Consider the following 24,017-nt stretch of genomic DNA (forward strand, 5'->3'; position numbering starts at 1 on the left):
TACTTTATATAATAGGATAATGTGACTTTATCCTGTCATTTTTGGAGCTGCACCTTGTATAATTATGCAGCTTTAGATCAGTCGAAGAATATTTTACACTCTTTAGAAGTAATGAACCATGGAAACAGATGGCTTTTGAGGAATCTATAATACAAAGTAGAACGATGTCTGTCTGTCCGTCCCTTAAGATCTCGGTAACCACTGAACCGATCGGATTCTACTCTTCAGGAAATATACCTACTGGTCCTGTGGTGGTTTTAGGCTATTTTCTTGGGGGGTGGGACACCCCCAACCCCCCCAAAAACAAAAAATCCACCCCCTCTTTTTTTCCTTGATACTTTTACGTATTTCGCCAAAAAAATTTTTATCACCTCTTGGGGCAAAGCCCCTAGAGGCTAGGGGCGAAGCCGCTAGTCCTTATACTAAAGTAACAGGATGTCTGTGTTTCTGTGTATCTGTGTGTCTGTACCGAAGGATCTCGCTAACCGCTGAACCGATTGGGTTCTCCTTAACAGGGTAGCTTCTCATAGGTCCCAGGAAGGTTTATAACTATTTTTTTGGAGGGTGGGACACCCCCAACTCCCCAAAAAAATGAAAAATCCCCCCCCCAAATTTTTTTTCTTAATTTTTTTTATTTAAAATCAAAAATAAGGGGGGGGGGGGGCACCCCCCCATAAAAAAAATTTTCGCCCCCCCCCCCAAAAAAAATTTTTTTTTTACTTTTTCTTTTAAAATTTGAAATAAGAAATTGGGTTATTAAATTTGACACTCTCCTCCGCTAGTCCTATGATAAAGTAGTAAGGTTTTTTTGTCTGTAGCTTAAAATTTTGGTAGTTACTGATCCAATTGAGTTCTACATTTTAGGGTAGCTTTATAAAGGTCCTGGGATGTTTTGAGCAGCTTGTGTATATAAATTTAATCATCTTAATTGCATTACACAAAATCTTAGCCGATGCCGTGCTGTAGAATATATTAAATTTCAGCTATCAAGCTGAGACCGATTCAGCTCTTGTAAACAAACGCTTTGCGTTGCAATTAATTTATTAGAACAATATAGATATTAGATAGTAAGACAAATAAAGATGGTTTTCCTTAAACGACCAGACTGGGGGAGCTTTCTTTCGTGTGTTTTACAATAGGTTAGGTTTTATTAGGTATATAGTAGCCCCGTAGTATTATGACAAGGCAAGTATAGGCCCAGCAAGGTTAGGGCAGCCCAAAGTGGTTAGGTATTGAGAAAAATAACTCCCCCCCCCCCTTATTTTTAATCACTTTTAAAAATAAGGGGGAGGGGGAGGGATTTTTGTGGTCCACAGGCCACAAGAAGGAAACTGAGCACCTATATACTTTTTGTACATTTGAAACAAAAAATTTAGAGTACTCAACGAAGAAAAGGCCAAAAAGATGGCTTACAATAAATTCACACACAAAAAATAATTTATGAGGAATGTTTATTAACTTTACATTACAAAATCAACAAAAGTATAAAAATCTAACAAGATATAATCACATGGGAGAATATTATAATAATTATGTATAAATTAAAATTATGACAATTATTTACAATTTTATAGATATAGACTTGATTTGGAATGTGATATAAATATCATTGGTAATTTAAGTACTTTTATATAAAAGAAGCAGATATAGAGAATGTATTTTTACTATAGTATTCAATATTTTGTATAAGTAGAAAGTATTTCTCAATTGTGACATTGTTTTAAAAGATTATAATAAAAATTAATCTTTTTTTCTTATTTTACTACTATTTTCTCAATCTAGTTTCAGAAAGAATACAGAAGAAAGTTAAGGAATAGAAGCTTTTTATAGTGCCTATATAAAAATACGTCATACTGGCCTACCATTGTTCAATAAAACTGTGCCTTCCATTGGTAATCTAGTCTGTGTATTGGCCAATCATTGGTCATTTGTATTTTATGGCGTCATTTTTTATAGGCACTATATAGAGCTTCTAAGGAATATGTCTCTTTTAAGATTAACAATTTCTATATTTGTCGTCGTTTTCTCTTATATATTCTTGGTTATCATAAATTTTGACGAGAATTGGGTTTAAATAAAATATAAAAGGGTGTGGAATATTTATGGATTATAAAAATTTAGACTATTTTCCCTGTAAAGAAACGCTGACATGTTCTGTATCCAATTTGTAGAATTTAGGAGGATAAAAACAACAACATCATAACAATTTAACCCAGCCCACCATTCAGGAATTTAAGGATAGGGCATCCGTGCTTCATTTTTATTGCTATATTAACTATACCAGATGGAGTATTGATGTATACCCTTTTTAGTCTGCTAGCAAATTGCTTTCTGCTTTTTTGTAGCGACTTGGCTGAATTATTATTTTCCAGGCTATTGGATGATATTCAATGACCCAATTGAAAGTCGGCACAGGGATCCCACCCCGTAGACATGTAGTTATATAACCCCTTTAATCTTTTACTTTAATCCTGATACGTAAAAAGCGTGAAAAATCCGCAATTTTTAGATCTTATATCCGGATGTATATATTTAAAAAGCAGTTAATAAACACTGATGCCTTATCCTTTAAAGCCTGGAGACAACCTGTCCTCAGAGATAAAGATAATCTTTACTATGCAGTGGGATTACAAGCTTACACCTGCATGGAATATAAAATAAAAACATAAAACATATTCTGGGCCAAAAAAGGAAAAGGTAGCTTCCTATTGTATTTGGTAAAAATGATATCTTATGAACGATTTTTCTACAATATTTTTTTTGTAGGAAAAATTTATTTCTATATGGTTTTTTTGTTTGAAGCTACCTTCAACTTTCTTCAGGCAGAAAAAAATATTGTTTTAAAATGATAAAAGCTTATGGAAGATAAATTTAAATGTAAACTGTATGTAAATGTTTATAATATAATAAAATTTGGAAGAAATAAATCTTTTCAGAAATTTTCATTCTTTACTTTTTGTTCAGTGACCTGTTTATAAATTTATTGATTATTTAAGTTTTATTTTTCAGAAAGGAATTTTTTTTTATTATTCTTTTAAAGATTTGGAAGATTTCATAACTAGATTTTGGAAGATTTAACAATAAACAAAAATATTTTAAAAATCATATCAATTCTCTAGGTTTAAAAACATTGTTGTGTCATCTATGTTTGATATTGGTTAAAAGGAAAATAATTTATGTACCTTACAATATAATTTTATTTTATTTGTCTGATACAAAAAGTCCAATTTATTTTATCATAATTTGTGAGGATTGATTTCAAGGGTGTGTGCATGATTTTGGCTTGGTGGGGGAGAGTAAATTATTTTACTCTCCTTTCTACCCATTGTAAATATCTCATTGTGATTACTCCCCCCCCCCCCCTCCCCTCTAACGATTTTCAGAGGTGTAAAGGGGGAGTAATGGCGAGGCAAATCGCTGAAAATCTCCTATACCCTAAATCTCTGTGAAACTAACTTTGCTTCTTGAGGGTGGTGGCTATACTGTATTACCCCTTCCCCACCAAGTGCAAATCTATGATTGATTTTCATCTCTAGAACTTGTATTAGAAAAGTACATATTTTTCGACGTTAGGATTTTACTAAAAGTACTTCAGATTTTAAAAGTTATTGTTATTTAAGGACACAGGAAGCTTTTTCCCAAACTTTTTATCAAGCTATCTTAGACAACAAAACAAAATTGGCTGAAGAAAATTGAGGAATGTACAATTGGAAATTGTTTCTCTTATAGACAGAACTTTAGATTAATTTCGGTGAATTAAAGCAGTTTATATATTTGCTTTAAGCCTTTTTCCTTCATTTTTAAATTGAATGAAATTGCTGTATCTTATCGTTTCATCAATACAAGAAGGATTACAATTTGATAAATTTTAAGAAATAATTGGTAAATATCTGTTACCAGAAAGATTAGGGATCAAATTTTCTGTAATCAATCTATTACCCTCACTGCACTGTAAGGATTTAAGAATCAATTAAATATATTCGTACTTTGTCTAATTAAGACAGGTTTAGTGGTAATACCTGCCATTCTGGTATGACAGGAAAACAAGTCAAATTTAATATTTTTTTGGGTAATAGTATTATCCTTTAAGAGAATTAAATTTAAGACTTTAGCTTCGATAATATAAGGTAAACTAATTTTGGTATATATGCATTATGAGTTTTTTAAATTAGCATAAATATGAAGAAATAATATCATATTTTGTTACTTGGGAATTTCATGAATTTTTGTTTGATTTTGAAGGGATAAAACATAAGTGTGTAGAAGTAACAAAATATGAATATTAAAGATAACAAAATAAGCCTAATTTTAAAGATTTTTTACAGGGAGACTTCTTATAATTAAGTCTATAGCATAATATCTGTATATAAATATTTGGTGTTTCATAAACATTTTTACTTTAGATTTTCCTTGTTTATTTTTTAACACGCTAAGTTTGTTATTGGAAGCTTTGCTTCTCTCACTGTTTTAAGCATAACTTAGTGGCGATTTTTACGGGAAGAATTAATAAGATATTTACAGCAGTGTGTGAGGAGGTGCTTTTCACTTGTCTCAGATCTGCTGGTGGAGGACACCTCTCTGGTGTAAATATCCATACCGTACTGTCCCTCCTCGGGGAACTGTACGGAGAGCGTGACAATGTCCCCGCTCACATGCTGTGTCACGTACTTGCTCAGCTTCTTCTCCTCCATCCCGTTCTTGTGCAGGGTGGCCATGAAGTCAGTCAACGGCCGCGACATCTGGAACTGGATCTCAAGTGCTTGGGACGCGAATATTAGCGCGTCCTGGTGGGTCAGCGGGATGAGCCCGAACAGCCGGGTGGCTTTGGCCGGTCCCCACTCGCCGGAGGCGCAATCCGGCAGCGGTACCATCACCGTTTGCAGGTCGGAGCAGACTATCTTGAACTTGCAGACAGATTTGAATTTCATTGGCTCGCCGGTCAGGTACTCCTGGGGCGTGACAGCGTTGGCGAATATGTCGAGCAGCAGGGACCCGGAGCACGGCGCGTGCACACGGAAGGCGACAGTGTTGTTTAGCACAGACTGGAAATATTTAAAGTTATTAAATATAGTAAAGCAAAGTGAATAAATAAAAAATAGATCAAAGGTAGCTGGACAAAGTGTCTCAAAAAATCATTTTTATGACGTATAATTGCTGATTTTTGAGACACTTGTCCAGCTACGATCAAAGCGAATAATATAAAAGGGAATGATAGAGACAGATAGACATATAGATAATTTCAGAAGAAAAAAATATATAATGATATTTAAAATGAAAAGAGAGAATTTTGAAAGGTAGCAAAAAATTAGAACAAAAAGTTTTGCTGACGTCTTTTCATTATAATAGCATTATATTAAATTTCTAATCTCTTTTTTAAATCTTTTAACTGGTTTAATGATATTCTGGTAAAATCAATCTTTTGTTAAAATATTGAATATAGAAACTGGGTCTGTTCAATCTTTAATGTTAGAATACAGAAATAAAGGGAAATAAAGCGAATGGAAATACTAAAGTCAACGGGGAATTTCATATTTCAAATAGACTTGTAGCTTCTGTAAAACTATTGGGTACATGATAATCGAATAATTTCCGAGATCTTAGTAGACAGGAACATAAACTCGATGATAAAACTACCGTACCGTTGTTTTTATTACGTTCATAATTCAATTTTAAAAAATTTTAATTACACAAATTTAATAAGTTTCAATTATGTTTTTTTATCTAAAATAAAAATAACAACATCAATAAATAGCAAATCACAAATAATTTAGCATGGCCTAATGACCGAAGGACCAAGTAAATTATATACTAGATGCTCATCAGCTCAGTAAATCTTTAAAAAAATGATCTGTCTAACTTGAGTAGCAACCAAAAAAATCACGTTTCCCCCATATTATTCCTTAAAAACGAAAGGACAGACAGCGGATGGACAGACGGACATTTTGCTACTGAAAAAAAAGTGGGTGGCTCTAATTCTGTTCCTAAAAGTTTATAGCAATACCACATCTGTATACTCCTGAAAGGACCAGACTACAACAATGCAAAGTATAGAAGAATATGTCATTTATATTCATAGATCTAGAGATATGTAAATATACATAATTTCAACCTCGAAACATAATACTCCAATAACTTCGTCTATATATGTTATATACTAAACGTAGTAATAGCTGACATACTAATATAAGAATAATTTGCCTGCATATTATCCAACATTATGCATTACTACCAGAGGCCTAAATCTACCTGTCTTCAATCTTTACTTTATAAATCAAATCATTGTTAAAAAAGTGTAGTTGGCATATTTTCCACACACGATAAAATTTTTAATTTGTGGAAATAAATGATAATGATAATTTGCCATTAACCTATACCTAAATCTCTATGAGAAATACATCATTTATAGTTGACCTGGATATTTTGCATATGACATTATTTTCAGGGACACAAAGATAGGGCAACAGAGAATAATTATTTATAAAATTTATCCCCTTATTGGTTCTTTCACTTTTTAACCACCGAATCTTCCTCCTTCTATATTTTTATTTTTGAAAAGAAACATATAATTAGCCCTGTGAGGCCTAATCCCTAAGAGACTCTTCTAACCTAACCTTAATTAAGCATCAAAATTCCTGTATTTTATCCAAAAAAAAATAAGTTCCAAATGCGATATGAGGAGAACCGCCCTGTTTCTTTAGCTGGGTTTAAAACCTATGAAGAGTAAACAAGAACACCAGTTACAAAACTACTAGTTACAGAAAGACAGACAGACAGACAAAGATAGTCAAAGAGTATTAATATTGAATCTTTTATTTATACATACTTTATTTACCTGCATTACAAATCTTTTCAGAGAAATTCCTTCAAAGTTGTCTGTCTCTTTGTTGTACAGTTTCAGATTATAATGGAAGATGAGGGCAGATTGCATGTTGACCGGCATCTCCAGGCGCACTGTGGCAGCTCCTAGATAGTAAAAAATGATTATTTCATACCTATACTTTTCAGAGGTTGCGCGATAAAAAAAACATCTTAAGATTCATATTTTTTTTCAGCTATATTAAATTAGTATTATTAAACTTTTTTGGGGGGAAATATGCTTTATTTGTCTAACTAACCACTTAACCAATTGAGCTCTCGTCTCAGGGAAACTTCATATATGTCCCAGGATGGTTTTAAGCAATTCTATTTTTAAATTTGGGTTATGGGATAGTGATAAGCTATTTTCTGCCCTTCAATTCAATGGGTGTAGCCACTAGTCCTTGTATACAAATTAATAAGATGTCTGTGTGTCTGTCTGTAACAATGGATCTCGCTATCCGCTTAATCGTTATGGCTCTCCTTTACAAGCCTAAAGAGGGTTTACAACTAACTTGTTGGAGAGTAATTCAAACCTCGTAGAAAAACATCCCCATAAAAAAGTGGAGGCCTATAGGAGTACTAAAAAGAAAAGCAATACTCTTTCCTATTGTACCTATCTTATCTAAGGTCTGAAATTAAATTAACTTGAGAAGTAATTTATTCATTGTTGAATAAGCAAGAAATATCATGTTACTAAGAAGTATTTATATAAGTTTAGATCATGCATTTCTATTAGAAAGTTTTTTATAAGTAGATTTTAAAATGACTTTAATGGCCCCGAAATCCTTTTACTTTAAAATATTTGATAAGATCTATTAAATTAATTATTAAATTGTAATGTACTAGCGATTTAACGGTTACACCCCTAGAGGCTTCTAGGGGCGATTTCTTTTGGTAGGTACCTTCGCCAAAAAGGTTATAAAACTTCCCAGGATCTTTGAGAAGCTATTTACAGAGGAAACATATTGGTTTAGCCGTTAACGAGATCCTTTGGTAAACAAAGACGGATACACAGACAGACAGAGTGGAATAATCAAATGTCTAAATATAATGGTCAAACTATTTCTGCTGAACAAAACAAAAAATTGGATCTTTTTTTCAAGTTTTGTGCAGATATAAGGTATCATAAATTGTCTCCATATTCTTATATTTTTAGAAACCATTTTTAAAAAAAGCAAAAAACACCTCAAAGGCTGACCCGTATATCATTCAAATAATGTATTATTCTTGTTTTCAGCAAAAAAAATTGAAAAAGTACAAAATAGACAGGTTTAGGAATTAAATTTGTATTCCAAAAAGTCTTGATTATCTAAGAAAATCAAATTACCAAAATACAAATCCAATAAAGACAAGACGCGACTAATTTTATAAAAAAACAAAAATTAATATAGATAATTCATTCTATTTAACATTTATAGAAATAGACCATTGTAGATAATGATCAATTTCATCTGGGTCCAAAAAAAAAACGCTTTGGAGAAAACATTATTTTTCTTCCATTGACTTGCGCTAGAATATCTATGTTTGGTTATAAATATGTGTTTCACAAGGACTCTGGCAGGAAATTGACAACTTATTCATACGTACTGTACTAAATCAATCTTTACGTGGACTAATTTAACCAAATTAGGGTTTTTTTTAGGTTTTTTATAATTCATACAACCCCCTTAAGTTATTCATTACAATAGAATACAATTTTAAAATTTATTTACTGTGTAAATATGCATAAATATGACGTTTTTACTGACAATTAGGTTGATTTTTACTCAAAGCATTTTTCTTGTAGACAATAAAATGATTATAACTTTAGTTCTATTTAAGATAAATTGATGAAATAAAAAGTATTTTCAATTTTATTATGCTGAGAAGTCACTTATTGGTTTTAAGAAATAATAAACCCCTTTGAGTTGGGGGGGGGGGGGGGGCGTTGAGTATCGAAATAATGAAACTAATGTAAATTTCTTTTTATGGTGGGTTTTAATGATTCATATAGCAGCCAAACTGTTTTTAGGCAATACCCCTTTGTCTGTCTGTCCCTCTGTCTGTCTGTTTTTTTGTCTGTCTGTCACTCCACTTGTCAGTCTATCTGTCTAACTGCCTCTTTTTCGGATTTCAATGAATCATCTAGCATAGCCTAATTCTAATTTGTTAATGCCTCAAAAACTGTCTGTCTGTCCGTCTGTCTGTCTATCCCTCCATCTGTCTGATCATTCACAGGTTCTCTATTGGATTTTATTTAATGAATTGTCTATTATGGTCAAACTGTAATTTGATCATTCTTCTTGCCTGTCTGTCTGTCTCGTCTATCTGCTGAGTTTCTACCATTGGTCTAACAGACTGATTTACTTAATTAACCCCTTACGGTCGGGCCCCTTACCGCACCTTAATCAGTGGGGGGGGGGGGGCGTCCCCCCCCCCCCTATTATCTCAGTTCTTATTAGAGCTAGTAAGCTAACTTATTTTTCTCAGACACCTTTTGACCAATAGGGATGATTTCTTAAACTTAAGCTTTTATGATTATAAACTAACTCCTAGATTATAAGTCACCCCCTTGAAAATAAAGGTTAGGTTCATTTTTATGGTTTTTTTTGATCCCCGGAGGACTAGGGGTTAGCAGCAGGGGGGTGACTTCTATACCAAAAGCTAGTTTATAACCATAAAGGCTTAAGTTTAAGAATTCATCTCTATTGGTCAAATGGTTTCTGAGAAAATTAAGGTTAGGTTCATTTTTAGGGTTTTTTTTAGCCCCGGAGGGCTAGGAGTAGGCGGCAGGGGGGTGACTTCTAAACTAGAAGTTAGTTTATAACCATAAAAGCTTAAGTTTAAGAAATCATCCCTATTGGGTAGGGGGTTGACTTTGAAACCATAAGATGTTCATACCCCTAAAAGCTTAAGTCCAAAAAATTTGCATGGTTCATCAAGTGGTTCCGGAGAATCCCCCCCCCCCCCCAGCATCAAAAAAGCTTCAGTTACGTCCCCCTTTTAAACGTAAGCTTTTCTTATATGTCAACATAACATATCTAAATTTCATAGAGATCCGCAGCCGTTTTCCCTGCTGACCGCCTGCTGCGGCCGCTGAAATTTGTATTTGATATTTCTAATATAAAATTTACTTAAAGATAAACATTTTCTGTAAAAAAATTGTTCTTCTAGCTTCAAAAATAAGAAAATTACAGCCGTTTAAAATTTTTAAGTAAAAAAGGTTGGTAAATAAAAAGGTGAACTAAGCAAAAATTGACTTTGACTTATAAAAGGTCGGGAATTTATTATCAAACAGGGGACTTGCACAAAAAAGATTTAGCCCTCTAGGTCTAATAGGAACTGAGATAATAGGGGGGGAGCGTTGAACGCCCACCCCATCACCAACCGATTAAGGTGCGGCAAGGGGCCCGACTGTTAAGGGTTAATAATACATATTTAATAATTCATATTAAAATCGATAATACTGTAAAAATGGTTGAATGCTTGTTTCAATAGAAAATTAGATTTAACTAATAATAATGTTGAATCTTGAACCTGGAGATAAACAAATAACCTTGTGTTGCAATAAAAAATAAAAAAAATTATCCAATTTACTTATGAAAAAAAGTGTAATACTGTATCTATAATCTTTTTCTACATAAATGATAATAATATCAAGTTATATTCCATTAATTTATAACCACCTAAATTTTTTGACTTTTACAACTTTTAACAGCTCCCTTTAACCAAAATCAAGGATAGTTTATTTAAGTATGTCACCAAAACTTCATTACATAAGTAATACATTTTTACAAACTTTAAAAAGAGGATTGGGAAATATCTCCCTCCCCAACATTAACTTTAATCACTAATGTAAACAATATTAAAAGTTATAAATATATATCAATCAAGATCTTTAGAGGTATTAACTGTGGTTTAATTACATATGTATGAGAGCTCCTTCTTGTGTCAATCACTTTTATTTACTGATTAAAATTTGTACAGTACAGTTGTACAGAATATTGCAAGATTTTTTTTAGTTAAGTCTGGAAATTAATGATTAATTTATCTAAAAATAGATAGCATAGAATTATCTTAATCAGTGGCTTAATTTTATACACCCGCCTTAAACACCTCCCCCCCCCCCCCACTCTTTATTTTAAGGGGTGTAAATTTATTTCCTTTACACCCCCTTGGAATTTATAGAGGGGTGTATCTGAGGGTGTAGGCTCTTGTCAAGAGGGTGGACATGGGTGGACACCTAGGGAGGTGTATCCATCCCTCTTAATTCTACAAGGGTGGTGTAAACAACCCCTACACCAACCTTTTGCACGCCTTTGATCTTAACTATACTTTTAGTGTACATAAGGTTGTAAATTCAGTAACTATTCTACAAAAATTACCTTCCTAAATTGATATATGATTTTCAGGGTAATCTCCGGTGGACTAAACATTAAAATTTTATGGAAAAAAAGATATCTTTGGAACATGCATGACTTGAAATTATCCCCCCTTTGTACTCAATACGCATTTTTTATTCTAAGTGCGTCAATTTTGCGTTTAAAGATACCCTTAGTTTAAGCATTAATTTCTCCAAAAAATGATGAAAAAAGATAAATTTTTTTTTGATAAAATGATAAAAGTATATGTAAAATGAAATAAACAGCAAAAAAAATTACAAAATTACGTTAAATAGAACGAAAATTAGAGCATTTTGTATGCCTTCTAAAATGCGTATTTCTCATCAAAATTGTAATGATTTAGTGTGTTGAGTAAAATATTTACAAACTTCCCGCTTTTATAAGAAGCTAGAGTCCTTGTGGTTTAGATTGAATCTTAACACAAGACATCAAACAAATTCCACATGGAGTGAGGAATTATAAGCTCTACAGAACACGCTTTGCAAGTTAAAAATATATATAGAACCAAATAATGTAATTCGAAAATTTTATAAAGAAAAATGGAAAATATGAATTTTTATGACAGTCCAATAATTATATGTCATCACTTTTATGACAAATTTATTTGAAATGTAATGTATTAAATATGTTTCAGTTTTTTCCATTGTTTTTGTTAAAGTTAGAGGTATTTGTATTTTTTTCAACAACAACTTTTTTAAGTACTCCCCTGAAATAAAAATAAAAATGAGGTTGGATGTTAAAAGATAAGGAGAAGATTAATCTAATATGATGTGTGGGCTAGTTCACCAGGTTGTTAACACTCCTAAAAAATTTTAAATGAAGGGTTTCTATACACTCCCCTCTTATCCCATCATTTGGCATTTTATGTTTTATTTTATACCCGGTTGAGTAATATGTATCATTATTATGTAAGGCAGTTGGGAGCGCGAACCTCAATTTATAAACTATTTAATCACTTATTTCTTTCATTATTCTATATGTAAAATGAGTATAATTAAACTACTATTAAAGCAGTAATTTTTTATGTTTAATTCTGCCAAGAAAAACTTGGTTTCGCAATCCCAACTGTAAGATATTTCTTTAGTATAAACAAATGTCTTTGCATCAAATATTCACAGCATCAATTATTTATATTTTGTGGCTGGGCCATATTTATTATTTATATTTAAAAAAAAACATATTTCTTTTTATAATTTGTAATATTTCAAAATCCCCCCCCCCCCCCAGACAAAAAAATGTAATCATAAAAAATTTTGCTCCTCCGCGCCATGGATTAAAGCCTTAACATTTCTTTTTAAAAACAGGGTTTTGCCATAATGTACAGGTTTACAGTTTTTACCCAGCCAATCAAATAAAAGTTGCCTGAACACTGTTAAAGGAATTTGGTATTTTAACACCCCCGCCACCACCCATACAGAAAAAGCTTAGACGTCCATTGTTTAATTGTATGTCTGTGAATCATTTTATCTGCCTGTTTTGTCTGTCATTTTATACCTGTTTGATCAGTTTGCATGACAGATTTCATATGATGAGATGGGAATGATAATTGGTATCTGAAGAATAAAGATCTCACGAACGGCAGCTCCTCAAATTCTTCTAGAGTGATGGGTTCCTATATAAAATGTTTATTTAAATTTTTGGATTAACTAATTTTGTAGTTTTTACTTAGTTGTCATTCCAGTTCTTATGTACTAAACTCAAAAGATATTGACTGCATTTCATATTAAAGAAGGTGTATCAACTTTTTTTTTATAGCTAGCCGGTTCTTTTAGTAAGTAGTAGATGTAAAATTTTTCATAGAATTCAGATATGCAATCGGTTTTTTTGTAGACCTCTTATTTTTTAAGTAATTTAAGTTTAAAAAAAAAAAATTAAGTCGATTTTAAGGTACTAAAATGCAACAAAAAAAAGAAAGAAAATGGCCATTATGAACAAAAATAGTAAGATCTTTAATTTGACACCTTACTTTTTCAATTCTGTCAGGTAATTATTGAAAAAATCGATTATTTTAAACCCACGAGAATAAAAACTTTGAACTTAATTTTATCATTTCACAGGTAAAAAAATATGGGTTCATAGATACCTTTAGAATCAGAAAAATATTACGAATCCATTGTAAGCAAAATTGAAAAAAAAAGTTTACAATATAGTATATAAACTACAATAAAAGGAATTATATGAAAATATCATATTATATTATACAGGCAACGTCTTAATTCTTGAATTGAGTATAAAAATGGGAGGGGGTAAAGAGGGGGTAAAAAAGGGAAGACGAAAGTGTTGCCTGAACAAAAATCATTGGCCATTTGTTTATTTTTTATTTTTTTACTTTTTTTCAATTTTGCTTACAATGGATTCGTAATATTTTTCTGATTCTAAAGGTATAAATGAACCCATATTTTTTTACCTGTGAAATGATAAAATTAAGTTTAAAGTTTTTATTCTCGTGGGTTTAAAAAAATCAATTTTTTCAATAATTACCTGACAAAATTCAAAAAGTAAGGTGTCAAATTAAAGATCTTACTATTTTTGTACATAATGGACATTTTCTTCCTTTTTTTTGTTGCGTTTTAGTACCTTAAAATCGACTTAATCTTTTTTTTTAAACTTAAATTACTTAAAAAATAAGAGGTATATAAAAAAAACGATTGCATATCTAAATTCTATGAAAAATTTTACATCTACTACTTACTAAAAGAACCGGCTAGCTTTAAAAAAAAAAGTTGATACACCTTCTTTCAAAAAAATTTATTTTTCTGTTTAATAACTAAGACGTTCCTTAATTAACTTTATCTGTTCGTCTGTCCGCCAGTCAGGGATATGTGAATTTGATCTGTGAAGATAACCCTTGCCAAAGATCATATAACTTACTTCGGTAAGTCGGGCATATTACAAAAGATATATAGGAATATGTATATAAAAGGTATATATTTATAACATAAAGGATTCGCAATTTTCTATTATTTTTCATATCAATATCTATCTTTTTTTTCCACCCTTACATTTTCAAAGACCACAGAATATCAGCTCTGTCGTTTGTCCATCTTTGATTTTTTTGGGCTGAGCTCTTTATGAATGTTGTCATCCTTGTCTTTATTTGAAGATAATTCTGACGTAAGAATCTCATAATGTAAATCTTATTAGACAATGATCTAGAAGCGCTGAAAAGTGTTATGTGTGACGTCATAAAAATACGTCTATTATCCATCTCCTTTGTAGGGGTTTACTTTCCCACTTCTGCTCTCATCCTACCTATTTATATGACGTCAAGCATGACACTTTCCAGTGCTTCAAGGATCTAACTCTATGGGACCAATTGTAACAATGAAAATAAATTTACCTTAAGAAGTTGCCACTCCGGCTGTAGAGGGAAGAACTCGTATATAAACTCTTTTGGGTCCGTCAAGAAATAATGGTCGTCATATTCATATCTAAAGAAATAAAGAGATTTATGTATTATTTTTTTGTTGGTGATTGAATATTTATTGAGTGTCTTTTTCGTTTACTTTTAAGATTACAGTGTGTATCATAATTTTCTTTTTTCATTCAAAATCAAAAGAGCTTCGCTTCAATTTTACAATTTATTTCTTGTTGTGATATTATCGTTAGTAAGAAAAAAAAATACTTTGTAAGTAGCTTCTCTCTAAAAACCCTAAAAGTGCATTATAAAAATTAATACATATTTGCAACATGGATATACAGGACAGGGATATGTAAACTGATGAAAATCATTTTTACACTAACTTTTCCTTCCTAAGACTTCATTTCTTTTTATTAAATAGGCTTGAGTTCTCATTAAAATTCAAATAAATACGACTTGTCCAAATTACACAATTTTCAACTTTCAATTCATATCCATTTTCCATATTTGCAAAAGTAGCATTATGAAATTACTTTGCAAAAAAAAACATCCAAAAACCAATGCATTTTTAAAACCATGTCATATTAAGATGACAAATTGTACCTATATTAACTTTTTACTTCAAAATATGATAGAATTACATCATTTTTGAAGAGTAACTTTTTTGGCATTTAAAAAAAAATTGTAGGTAACAAAGGTAAAAATATACTAAATACTATGTATTTTACATAAATGATATAATCTTTATTTTTCTTCATTCTTTTACTGTTCAATTGCTTTTGCAATTAATTAGTATCACAATTAAGTAAAACTTAATTTAGTTATTCTTTTTCTATGAAAAAAAAGAACAACTGTCCTAAAATTTAAAGGTAGTTTGTTAATCCCTTTGAAGGAGGGTATTTAATGTCACGTGCCTGGCATAGCAGTGTAGTATAAATAATGCATCATCAGATAAACACTTTGCTCACCTTAAAGATTCAGATTTAGCCTTTCCGGGTTTAGGGACTTCTTTAGCGTTAACAAGATGCCTGGCACCCCAGTTACACTGAACAAATCTCCAGGCTCCAGCTACATACACTGCGTTCCAAGAGTTTCTGAACCTAGACAATAAAAATAACATCCAGTTTGGAGTTAAAAATGTTGCTCTTGAATTTGTTTATGTTTATTTAGTAGATTTTAGGGTTCTTTTTTATCAATTTATGAGCTATTTTTAATGGTTAAAATATGTTACCTATTGTCCTCGAACTTGACACCGGGCTGATAACCAGCTGATTTACTGTAACCTTTGATTACTACACAGTGAAGACCAGCATAACTAAATATAAATATTATTATAATTAGAATATTTACTATAAGCCTATGATTACTACACAGTGAAGGCCAGCATAACTAAATACAAATATTATTATAATTAGAATATTTACTATAAGCCTATGATTACTACACAGTGAAGACCAGCATAACTAAATATAAATATTATTATAATTAGAATAATTACTATAATCCTATGATAACAACACAATGAAGAACAGTATAACTAAAATTACTATAATATCAGAATATTGGCTAAATTTCTAGCTGAATTTGATGATCATAACAAAAAAATATAATTTTGCCTTTTCTTCCTCTTTTATTTTTTGCTAAACTAATATTATTCTATATGTATTAGGCATCCCAAATTATTACCAAAAGTACAAAAACTAAATTGAAATGACTTGGGAATTTTAAAATATGTTTTAATTTTGTTTTAAATTTTGTTAAACAATTGTTACTGCATTAAACAAGTTAAAACATAAAAACATGAATGCAAAAAACATTAAATTTCACGCCACATAGTCACACATCAGGTATAAAAGGATATGTTATAAAAGCTAAAAAGATCGTCTTCAAATATTTATAATAGTTTTAATCTCTAGGGCTAAATTGCATTTAGTTATGCAAGGTTATGTATATTGCAATTAAGAATAAGTTTCTTTCATATCTGGCAATTACTTAAAAAATTTTATTATGAAATTTAAATTTAAATTTAATTTATTTAGACTGGTTTATCCTTGCATTTATCCATGCACACACACAAACATGCCAGGGAAGGAGGGGACATTGGGCTGTTTATTACACTGGTCCCCAAAGTTTCATAACATCGTTTCCTTATTCGTGGGCTTTACAATTTTGGGGACTTTTAGAATTGTGATTGGTTGGTTCATTAAATTGAGTGTCCAAGTGTCCCTACAGAAGGGGTAACTTTGGATATCATGATTGGGGATGTGAATTAAATTTTCGGTCATTGTCTTATCCCGTTAGATCTCTGCAAACAATCACACACACGCACAAACAGTCAGATCAACTTGTTTAAATGTTGCAGGCACTAACCACTCTGACTGTTACACTGTGGCTAATCTCGTTTTATTTTTGTCTAGGAAAAATATGGTTTTACAAACATATTATTTCAATTGGTATTAAGGAAAATGGATTTTAAAAAAGAAGATTTTACGCATAAATATAGAAAGGTAAACACGATTGATTGATTATACCTGCACAATCTCTTAAACAGGACATGGTAGCTCTCAGTGCCGAACTTGATACCTCTGAGGAGCCCCATAGGGGTGTCACCCCGCTGTTTCTCCTCAAACATAATGGAGTTCAAGTTCTTTACAGTGATCCATCTAAAAATATTTTTTAGTTAGTTGTGATGTCTATGATGATAATTTCTTAATTTTTACCTGGAAATCTTTCCATTAAGATCTTAAAAACTGGTATTTTTAGGGTTTAAAAAAGGTAAGGGTAAATCAAACTTTGCATGACTTAAAAATTGATATTATGCTTATTGTTATTTGTGTATCTATTTAAAATGGAACTTTTTATTAAGTTATGTCATATTAACCTAGCTCTGTATCAAAGCTTACCTAAAAATTGTTCTAGCCTTCTCAACATCTGACTTGCACTCTCCCACGAGCTGTCTCACGAGGTCAGTGAATGTTTCCTGGTCCTCTTGTGCCACAGTGATGGCGCGCTGGTCAACCTCGGCAAACTCTTCAGGGTCCTTTTACAATAATTCATTAACTGTTTGTATAATTTCAATCTATTTTTGTCTCTCCCCCTCTCTTTTTTCTTAATGTTAACTATTTTTCTTTCTTTCACTAGTTTAGAAGTCATTTACCTGATGCAAGCTTTTTACATATTATAATTTTTTCTTTTTCAATTATAATGAACTGGCATTGTATCTATCTATTCCCCACATTTTTCTATCTTTTTCTTATTTCCTTATGTCCATCTTTCTCTTTTTCATTCTTTCTGTCTAGTTCAAGTTTAAAAATTTCTCCTTATACTTTCTCTCATCTTTTTAAATATATATTTTTTTCCAATTCTTACTTATCAAAGACCAAACAGTTAATTAATTTCCTTGTAGATATCAATTTTATTAAAGTTAGGTGGATATGGTGGCGGGGGTTGTGTTGGGTAAGACTGGACATCCTCTATCGCGTCGTCCTCCACAAATTTGGCCTTCTCCTTGGCTATAAGATCCATCATCTCCTCTGACTGCTTTTCAATTAAAGCGGCTGCAGCCGCTCGCTCTTGTTCCAACAGCTTTTTGGTGACGCTCTCCTTTTTGCGCTCGCGCTTAAGGGTCATGTTCTTTTCGAATACGTCTTTTTCTTTAGCATATTTGAGCGTTAATACTTTTTGATCATCTTTGCTGCGTCCCTAAAAAATATATATAATGGCTGAAAGTACATAAATATATTTATACCTTTAAAAAGAAATATTTGGAACGAAATATTAACTTCTATAGCAACCCCCCCCCCCTTTTCCCTCACCCTAACCCAAATAAAACAAAAAAGTTCATTATGATTATTTCTAAATTACCTTCATCTGTAGGTCTCTCTCAAATTTGGCCGTAATTTTAGAAAGTTCTATCTCCCACTCCTCCTGTATTCCCTGGATGGCCTTCTCCTCCTCCTTCATACGGATACTCACAAACTCTTTGTACAGCTTCTCCTCCTCCATACGGTGCTGCTCCTCCAGCTTCCTCTGCTCCTCCTCGTCCTTGATAGATAAATAGATAGATAGATAGATAGATAGATAGATAGATAGATAGATAGATAGATAGATAGATAGATAGATAGATAGATAGATAGATAGATAGATAGATAGATAGATAGATAGATAGATAGATAGATAGATAGATAGATAGATAGATAGATAGATAGATAGATAGATAGATAGATAGATAGATTGATAGATAGATAGATAGATAGATAGATAGATAGATAGATAGATAGATAGATAGATAGATAGATAGATAGATAGATAGATAGATAGATAAATAGATATGTTAAAAAAATTGTACTTAATGCTATTTTCTCAATGTAGTTGTTTAATATTATTTTATCTAATGTGTAATACTTTATCGGCATTTCTATCAATACACTATACTGGGCGGATAAACAGAAAAAATGGACATAATCTTATAGATATTCATTAATTATTTGGATTTTTTTATCAAAATAATTACATTTTTAAGATTTAGTGGTTATAGATTTAAGCACTAACATATTTGTGAGTTTTAAAACAAGGGATATATGGATAGATCAGTAGAATTGCTATAAATATAACGGACATTAAAATGAGACTCTTTAGCATACATGTGCAATAAACGTGGCTCAAAATTGTAAAGGAAAGCATCTTTGATTGAGAAAGGCTTGATTATTTTTTGCTTTGACAATCCTTTATTTTCTTTCTTTCTAAAAGCAACTTACCAAGAACGAATTTATTGCTTGTGCGTGTGGCTTATGATATTGTTTCTGAATAGCTGTCTGTTTAAGCGCATGCTGAATATGCAACGCTGACGAATCATAGCGGCCCCAATTCCGCGACTTCTCTCCGTGTCCATTGGCATTTACATCTCCGCCGTGTCCCGACGAGCCGCCGCCGTCTCTATTACCGCCGCCGCCTGACCGTTCACGATTTTCACGATTTAACAAATGTGTCTTAATCGCCAAAGCTTCCGAGTCATACTGTGATTTTCCTCCAGGACGGATTTGTTCATTTACAAAATTGGACGATTTGGGCACGTTGAGCGCGGCTTTGATGCCCATGGCGTCCTGATCTACGTGTCCGGCACCAATCTTGGGGACGTGGGTGCTGCAGTACACCTCCTTGTCATCGTTGCTGTGCTGGTTGTTGAAGTATGTCTTCAGGGTCAACTTGGAGCTGCAGTCGACACAGCGAAAGCAGCCACTATGGAAGAATGTGTAGTCCTACATTCAAATCACATTTTTGTTTAGAGAAAAAATATTTATTTTAATGGTGCGTATCAGAAAATTGTCAAGTGGGATAGATACACCCCAACTACACGCCTCTGTCATAACGTAAAAAGTAAAAAATTTCTTATTTTGATTAATTGTAAGATTAGTTAATTTCCTGACTGTAAATTATCCTTAGAATTAAGAAAAACCTAAATTTATTCTACTTTGTTTACATTTTAGTTTCTAATTCTAATCTAAACAAAAATAATTTCCTTAAGTGGTCCAATTTTATCTGTTGGGTAGACTGTCTTCCCACAGCGTAAACAGTTACTGTCCATGTAGTTTGCGCGAAACATTATCAAGCTTATTCTTACCTATCCAATAGATATATTCAATTAGATATTCATCATTACTTTATGTACAGTTCTATTATACCTAACATCAGGTACATTCAAAGGGGGTGGGAGGAGGTTAAGTAGTGTTTACCCCACTACCTCCCCATTTAGAAACTAAATTTTTAGAAAGTACACTAGATTACTCCCCCAAAACTTTGAAATCCTTATTTTACACACCACCCATAACAAAAAAAAGTCCTTATTCTTTTTTGTATTTGTAGGATGGATAATTTGTTCAGTAGATAAAAAGCTTTTCCTCTAATTTTACAGACAGTAAAAATACAGTTACTTTTCAGTGATTCATTACAAAAACTGTTAGAAGGTAGCCATTATAAGTTTAAAAAGGGGCTTTAAAGTCGCTCAATATTTAAAACTTTAAATATTATTTAAAAATATCTATTGCCCTGTCTAAATATAAATTTTTATGTGTGGGTGTTTATCTCTCGGTAAGGGCGTCTGGGTGTCACTTTTTACACCTGAAATAGTATAAATATTTATATACAAAGTACAGTGTAGACTATGATAGTACTACTAATATCATAGAGAGAAAAATATTATATATTTACACCTGAAATAGTATAAATATTTATATACATAGTACAGTGTAGACTATGACAGTCCTACTAATATCATAGAGAGAATAATATTATATTTTTACACCTGAAATAGTATAAATATTTATATACATAGTACAGTGTAGACTATGATAGTTCTACTAATATCATAGAGAGAATAATATTATATTTTTACACCTAAAATTGTATAAATATTTATATACATAGTGTAGTGTAGACTATGATAGTACAACTAATATCACAGAGAGAATGATATTATATTTTTACACCTAAAATTGTATAAATATTCATATACACAGTACAGTGTACACTATGATAGTCCTACTAATATCATAGAGAGAATAATATTATATTTTTATGCTTGCAACAGTATAAATATTGTAGAAATGATAGACTTCTAACGTATTTGATACAACATACTCTACTAAGATATCATTAGAAAAGCCTCTCTACAATTTCAGTAATACTTTCATAAGCTCTACTATGTAAGGATACGCACTAAGTAAATGTTTGGCAAATTTTTGGCTTCAAAATGAATATATTTAACTTTACAACCCGCCCAAAAAAGGTATGATGTTATACTTAAACAATTTGAATAAATAAACTTTGCATAGGAATTTATTTATGCAAAATAGCACCTAAAATCACAATGAAATATGCATTTTTAAAAGAGATGATTTTTTTGAAATGATGAGTTTGTGAAACAGTTTAAGTAACAATGTTTTTTGGTAACATTTAGGAGCATGAAACCCTGAACCATTATTTTCTATTCTTTTTTTACATTCGACACCCTCTATACAATTTCAAAAGGTTTCTATTCGTATATAATTTTAAAAATTGCGGTGTTTATTTTTCTAATTTTGACCTTTTTTTTATATATTGAGCTATAGAATTGAGTCAAGTCAATATTTATACTTTAGATTGGCAATTCAAAACGAAAAGAAAAAATGTGTAAACAATAAAGTTGTTAAAGGTTTCGTGATTTTAAAGAAAATAAAAAATATTTTAAGTAGAATATATTTTTTTTCATATATTAAATTACATATAAAGCAAATTATTACCAACAGTGAAAATAAAATGAAAAAATTTCCTACCTTACTCAAATATTAACATGCTGTTAGGAATAAAAATAAATCTTTTTTTCTCATATGGATCCAAATACAGCCATTTTTAGTCTGAAATAATACAATTAAATATAATGAAATAGTTTTATATTTTTTGTGGTTAATGATATATCGTGGCTTGAAATCATGCAATTTTGATCTACCTCATTAATTTTTTGTACTTCATTACAGGGATAAAATCAAACATTATTCTTTTTAATAAAGTAGAATGTTTTTTTTGGTATCTTAAGATTTATATAACTACTGAACTAAATGAGCTCTACATTTAAGGGTAGCTTTGCATAGGTCAAAGGATGGTTTTAGCCTATTTTAGTTCTATATTTTGTCTTTGTGTGGTTTTAAGCTATTTTTTTGTATCCTCCCTACCCCTTATTAGCCGATAGTAAAGAAAAAAGTTTTATTTTTTTGTTTATGCAAAACCAATTTCTTTTTATTTCTAATTGATACCCACAAATGTCTTACATTCTACCACGTACTAAAAGAGATACCAAAATGAAATAAAACTTCCCAGAATGTTTATTTTCTTATAAAATCTAAATTTTTTGGACCCATTATTAAAATAGTTTCTTATGCTGTCTCTACGGGAAGTAAATAGTATTAGATAGGCCCTAAATCTTATTGGTTATACATGAAACCCTTTTTATTCACTTTATTTATTTAACCTAATAGGAGGATTTGTCTGCTTGCAGAATCAAGTATGTATCTTATTTGCTTCTGACTTATTCCTGTGTAAAATTATTATTAATTGATTACGTCACATATAATAAATGTTATAAAAATAACTGCATATGTTTGTTTTGTGGGATTTTGTAGTATTAGATATATAAGGAAATTTTTTACCCCCCCCAAAAAAATTTTTTTATCTCGGGGGTAAAATTTGCTTGGGGGGGTAATTACCCCCCCTGAAATCTGTTGGCAGGGGTAAATTTTGTTTACCCCCCCCTAAAAATTTACCCATGGAGTAAAATTTTTTGGGGGGGGTAATTTAAATTTTATTAAATATTTAGTATTAAATATTTGGGGGAGGGGTATTTAACCCCCCAAAATTGTTTGTGGGGGGGGTAAATACCCCCTCCTAAATGTTTGGGGGTGCCTACGGCACCACCAGAAAAGGGGTAGATTTTAAATGGGGAGGGGTAAAATGAAAAAATATTTGGGGATGCCTACGGCACCCTCAAATTCGTTTGGACGTCTATGGGGGAGGGGTTGACACCCTTGCCCCCCTCACCTCCAAATAGTCAAAAAATTGCTCTGAGCCATTTTAAAACTTTATTGAAAATTGTGTTCACGATAATTCAAGCTGTTTTCGAGATCTTAGCAGTCATGCATATTAAGGGACTACCTTGTTTATGGTGGCGTTGACACCCCTCTTGTGAACGCACATGTTCTAAACAAATGATGTAAAGATACTGCATTCAGATTCAATGTATTATCTTCTATAGAGCAAACATACATACATTTTGATTTAGTAGCGATGCTACTCTGTATTAGGCTAAGCCAGTCATGGTTTAGCTATTTGACAGGATAGTCCAAGGGGGGTGGGAAGGGGTGATTACCCCCCCCCCCCAAAAAAAAAAAGTGTTAGCACGCCCAAAATTTAAAATTTTTAATCCCCCCCCCAAAAAAATTAAAAAAACTTGGACGTCCCTGTCTATCTATATGATATATATAAATATTAATTTTTAATTTCTTCCCCCCCCCCTACCCCCCAAAAAAGCATGGACGTCCTTGAATAACATTGAAATAGGTAAATTGGTAATTCCGTGCACAGGGTTTTTGAAGGGCCACTCCTTAAAGGAGGGTGTAAAACATTTGGGTAGTGAAATAAGAGGAAGGCAGTTTACAAAGAGCTTCTTAGGTTTTTATAATCCTTGTTTAATATATTATCTTGTATAGACCCTTTAGAAACATCAAGTACTTTAGACAAGCAGATGGGTGAATACATTTAAAGTGTTACAGGACCACACCCTCCGATCCCCCTCCCCCCATTCTCCTATTTTTTTTTAAAAGAAATGGCTGCCATATTACCAACAAAAAAAAAATTCTAAATTATTTTCGGTGCCTATTTTCCATGTT

General features: G+C 31.7%; 1 protein-coding gene across 1 annotated transcript; it reads right to left on the minus strand.

Moving 5' to 3' along the window:
• Positions 1–1,434: 1,434 nt before the first annotated feature.
• On the minus strand, positions 1,435–19,861 carry Hil (peptidase hillarin). The gene is made up of 11 exons (XM_080159349.1): positions 19,359–19,861; positions 18,466–18,645; positions 17,999–18,303; positions 17,505–17,639; positions 17,133–17,264; positions 15,833–15,916; positions 15,570–15,701; positions 14,581–14,671; positions 12,735–12,852; positions 6,833–6,963; positions 1,435–5,042 (listed from the first exon to the last, which is right to left on the minus strand). Exons 1-11 carry the CDS (start codon positions 19,695–19,697, stop codon positions 4,479–4,481), a joined length of 2,211 nt encoding a protein of 736 aa, XP_080015475.1. The 5' UTR covers positions 19,698–19,861; the 3' UTR covers positions 1,435–4,478.
• Positions 19,862–24,017: the final 4,156 nt, after the last annotated feature.

The sequence above is a fragment of the Acartia tonsa genome, chromosome 1 (assembly GCF_053477335.1).
Source record: "Acartia tonsa isolate MP-2025a chromosome 1, ASM5347733v1, whole genome shotgun sequence".
NCBI classification, from domain to species: Eukaryota; Metazoa; Arthropoda; class Copepoda; order Calanoida; family Acartiidae; genus Acartia; species Acartia tonsa.

Bases quoted from the DNA above. Each gene is read 5' to 3' on its own strand.
- Hil (XM_080159349.1), bottom strand. From the start codon at position 19,697: ATGGGCATCAAAGCCGCGCTCAACGTGCCCAAATCGTCCAATTTTGTA. The intron at 14,672-15,569 runs GTGAGCAAAGTG...TTATTTCTTTAG, and splicing joins GCTAAATCTGAATCTTTAAG to ATATGAATATGACGACCATT. The intron at 12,853-14,580 runs GTAAATTTATTT...CATTTTATATAG, and splicing joins CGGAGTGGCAACTTCTTAAG to GAACCCATCACTCTAGAAGA.